The sequence below is a fragment of the Colobus angolensis genome, unplaced genomic scaffold, assembly GCF_000951035.1.
Source record: "Colobus angolensis palliatus isolate OR3802 unplaced genomic scaffold, Cang.pa_1.0 Scaffold254, whole genome shotgun sequence".
Lineage (NCBI taxonomy): Eukaryota > Metazoa > Chordata > Mammalia > Primates > Cercopithecidae > Colobus > Colobus angolensis.
Window position 1 is genome coordinate 1985310 of NW_012115755.1, and position 4965 is coordinate 1990274.

At 40.7% G+C, this 4965-nt stretch overlaps 1 protein-coding gene across 1 annotated transcript in view; it reads left to right on the forward strand.

Moving 5' to 3' along the window:
* NSD1 (nuclear receptor binding SET domain protein 1) overlaps positions 1-4965 on the forward strand; it is a 192127-nt gene that overhangs the window by 111816 nt on the left and 75346 nt on the right. Inside the window, exon 5 of the mRNA XM_011946890.1 lies at positions 1119-1243. Coding sequence (XP_011802280.1) covers positions 1119-1243 — 125 coding nt within the window. The remainder of the gene's footprint in view (positions 1-1118; positions 1244-4965) is intronic.

Below are 4965 nucleotides of genomic sequence, written 5' to 3' on the forward strand. Positions count from 1 at the left end.
AAATAAATAAATAAATAAATGAATAAATGAATAAAATGAGATCTTTCTAGACAATACTTGTTAATGAGACAGATGACTTTAGAGGAAACATTTTAAAAAGCCATCCCACAGAATGCCTCTTTATTCCTAGAGGACTTCCTGGCTCCTCAACTGCTTCTGATGATGTTTCTTCTTACCTTATAAAATAAAACAGTATACAGTAACCTTTTAATCAAAACACAGCATCATAGATGGAGACACAAAGCCTGACGTTGTAATTACTGTTTTTTATGAGCTGATACAAGTATTCTAATGATGCTACTGTGCTGCTTAGCTACCCTGAACACATTACTTTCTCACTGTATTAATGGCATGTCATATTTTTACTGTTAAGTACTTATGTGTGAATAAGTGTAAGAAAATGTTTGCCTGTCAGTAGCATATAAATTCAGAGGCAGTAATGATGGTAATGCCAAACAACCACAGATATTCCACATGGGTGGCTGAGATAATGACATTTTTACTTTCTTATGGTTCACTGTACACAAACTTTGTATAATGCAGAAAATAAATGTTTTGTAAAATTACCTTCAGGCTGTGTGTATGAAAGATGTATATAATACATAAATGAATTTGGTGTTTCAACTTGGGTCCCATCCCCAAGATAACTTACTATATATATGCAAATATTCCAAAATAAGAAAAATTCTGAATCACTTCAGATCCCAAGCATTTCAGGTAAGGCATACTTAACCTGTAACTCAAGATATATTTTACCCGTTAACCTGTTCTAGATACTATTTCTTTTTTTTTTTTTTGGCATATATTGGCTTTATATGTACAGGTGTCAGTGACTATAAGACCTGGCTTTAAATTTAACCGTTTCCTCAATATTGGATGGGCCACATATATTCTGTAATATACGTATATAAGGTAACACAAGCCCTTTTGTCTCCCCTAGCACCTTTTGCATATGAGAAAACATAAGCCATTTTGTGCCTTTTGCATCTTAAGCCATAGTCTATTTTACTATGTGGTTTCCCATCTGGTTACTTTTGGGAGTATCAGATGGTCTCATAAAAACAGTGGATTTTCCTGAAGCTTTTTGATTAATATCGAATGTGTTTATCATCTTTTAGCTGTGCGGTCAGAGAAGAAACGCCTTAGGAAGCCAAGCAAGTGGCTTTTGGAATATACAGAAGAATATGATCAGATATTTGCTCCTAAGAAAAAACAAAAGAAGGTACAGGAGCAGGTGCACAAGGTATGTTGCAAAATTTCGGCAAACTTTCACTGGTCCTTAGGAAACTACAATTTTATCTTCAGTGTCATACTTTACCTTCATGAAACAATAATTTGTTTAACTGGGATCTTGTTTTTTATTCTTAGCTTTTAGCACAGTACTTAGGATTTAGTGGTCATTCAGGAAATATATAAATGAGTCTACATATTGTATTTCTTTATGTATATATTTTTCCCTCTTTGTCTTCAAAGAATATTTAATGACTTAGGAATATTGTTATGATTTAATCTTAAGTAAATATATAGGATATAAAGTGAAATATATATAGTCTGACCCTAATTTCAAAAGTAAATATATCTTATTTGTCTTATTTTTTAATTCAGTTTTTAAAAAATGCAGTATTTAAGAGACATTTTGACATTCGACCCCTACATAGTTTAATATATAGTTTAAAAATGGAGCATTTGCCAGGCGCGGTGGCTCACACCTGTAATCCCAGCACTTTGGGAGGCTGAGGCGAGCAGATGACCTGAGGTCAGGAGTTCGAGACCAGCTGGGCCAACATGATGAAACCCTGTCTGTCTACTAAAAAATACAAAAAATTAGCCAGGCATGGTGGCATGTGCCTGTAGTCCCAGCTACTCGGGAGACTGAGGCACAAGAATCACTTGAACCCATGAGGTGGAGGTTGCAGTGAACCGAGATCACATAATTGCACTTCAACCTGGGCGACAAAGCAAGACTCTGTCTCACAAAAAAAAAAAAAAAAAAGAGGAAACGCAACAAGACTTAGCCTATGGAACATGCCAAGAAGAAGACAAAGGAGGGAGACTGTCTAGGATTGAGATCCAATTTGTGTGTGGCGGGTAGTGATGGAGGGGGAAAAGGGGCATGATATGATAGCATAGGGACACTGTTTTAATGAAAAGTGTTCATGAGGAGTTTTGAGAAACTTTGGGATGTAATTATGACCTTGCCATCTCAATAATTAACTAATTTGATGGGTTTGTGTAAGTCACCACCCTGCCGCCACTTTGAGACAGGGTTTTGTTCTGTTGTCCAGGCTGGAGTGCAGTGGCACAATCCTAGCTCATTGCAGCCTCGAACTCCTGGGCTCAAGCGATCCTCCCGCCTCAACCTCCCAAATAGCTGGGACTACAGGCATGTGCCACCATGCCTAGCTAATTTTTTAACTTTTTGTAGGGATGAGGTCTCACCATGTTCCCCAGGCTTGTGTTGAACTCTCCTGGGTTCAAGTAATCCTCCTGCCTGTGCCTCCGAAAGTACTTGGATTACAGGCGTGGACCACTTTGCCTAGCTGTTTTCACCATTACTTTGAGGAAAAATGTATGCTTTGATATTTTGATCATAAAACATGACAAGATTATTATTTTTTGAGACACAGGCTAAAGTTCAGTGGCGCAATCTCTGCTCACTACAGCCTCCACCTTCCGGGTTCAAGCAATTCTCCTGCCTCACCCTCCTGAGTAGCTGGGACTACAGGCGTGTGCCACTACACAATTTTTGTATTTTTAGTAGAGACGGGATTTTTCCATGTTGGCCAGGCTGGAGTGCAGTGGCTAGATCTTGGCTCACTGCAACCTCTGCCTCCCGGATTCAAGTGATTCTCGTGCCTCAGCATCTGGAGTAGCTTGCATTATAGACGTGAACCACCATGCCCGGCTAATTGAACCCGGGAGACAGAGGTTGCAGTGAGCCGAGATCATGTCATTGCACTCCAGCCTGTGCAACAAGAGCGAAAAACTCTTAAAAAAAAAAAAAAGAGAGAGAGAAATTTGTGGTGATAAAGCATCTGCTGATCTTGAAGCAGCGGAGATTTATTGGTGATTTTGCTGAGGTTATTGTTGATGAAAATCTGCCACTAGAACCAGTATATAATAATGCTAGTGAAAAACATCACTGTTTTGGTGTCACTGTCCCAGAAGGACACTGCCTACAGCTGATGAGATAGCCCCTACAGGAATTCAGGATGACTAGGACAGAATAACTGTGCTGGGATGTGCTAATTAAGCAGGCATGTGTAAGTGTGAACTTGCTATGATAGGCAAAAGCTTGTGTTCTTATTCTTAGTGATTTCAAGGCATGAATTTATTTTATTTTCTTTTTTTGGAGATAGTCTCACTGTTGTCCAGGCTTAAGTGCAGTGGCTCAATTACGGCTCACAGTAGCCTTGATCTTCAGACTCAAGCATTCCTCCCTGGTGGCTGGGACTACAGCTATGTGCTACTACGCTTGGCTAATTTTTTTAATTTGTAGTAGAGATGGGGTCTCACTATGTTAACTAGGCTGGTATTGAACTCCTGGGCTCAAGTGATCTTCCTGCATTGGCTTCCCTAAGTGCTATGATTACAGGCGTGAGCCACTGCACTGAGTCCCAAGGCATGAATTTTTATTTTTTTAAAGTTTGGCTCTGTCACCCAGCTTGGAGTGCAGTGACTAGATCTTGGCTCACTGCAACCTCTGCCTCCCGGATTGAAGTGATTCTCGTGCCTCAGCGTCTGGAGTAGCTTGCATTATAGACGTGAACCACCATGCCCGGCTAATTTTTTTTCTTTTTAAGTAGAGACAGGCTTTCACCACATAGGCCAGGCTGGTCTTGAACTCCTGAGCCACCGCACCTGACCCACAGGCATGAATTTCTTACCAGTTCGTTATTATGCTAACAGAAAGGCATGGATATCTAGGGACATCTTTTCTGATTGGTTCCACAAACATTTTGTAGCGGTAGTGCTTATTTCAGGGAAGCTGGACTGGATGATGACTGTTCCTCCTTGAAAACTTTTTGGCTCATCCTGCAGCTGAAGTTTTATCAAAAATGTTTATGCCATGTGCTTTCCCTGAAGTGTGACTTCACTGCCATATGACCAGGGAATCCCTAGATTGATGAAGAGTAAATATAAAAACGCTTTCTTGAACAATACGCTGGCAGCTATGAATAGATGTATATGTATGAAAGGGTTTCAAAAGGAGTGAAGGATGCCATATATGCTGTTGTCAGTGCCTGGAACACAGTGACTAAAGGTACAGCTGTGCATGCCTGGCACAACTTCTGACCTTCAACTGTGTTCACTGATGATAATGAACAAGGTGGTGATTTTGATGACCTTCTTCAGTAAAGTGAGAAAAATATGTAACATCCTTACATATGTAAAAAGTATACCTTCAGTTTGTCAGTAAGCTGGAAGAAGTGGATAACAAGAAAGCTTTTAATATCAACAGAGAGGCTCCAGTTTCTTCGTTCAACCATAGTGATAGATCTGAATCAGGGTGATTGTGATAATGAAGATGACATTAACATTGCAGAAAAAGTACCTATAGATGACATGGTTAATGTATGTGATGGGCTTATTGAAGGACCAGAGCAGTGTTCCTTCATAACAGAAAAAGAAATCATGTCAGTTGTGTCTCGCGCCTGTAATCCCAGCACTTTGGGAGTCCAGGGCGGGCAGATCACTTGAGTTCAGGAGTTCGAGAACAGCCTGGCCAACGTGGTGAAACGCTGTCTCTACTAAAAATACAAAATTAGCTGGATGTGGTGGCAGGCGCCTGTAATCCTAACTACTCAGGAGGCTGAGGCAGGAGAGTCGCTTGATCCTGGGAGGCGAAGGTTGCAGTGAGCTGAGATCACGCCACTGCACCCCTGCCTGGGTGACAGAGCGAGACCCCGTCTCAAAAAATAAATAAATGGCCGGGCGCGGTGGCTTAAGCCTGTAATCCCAGCA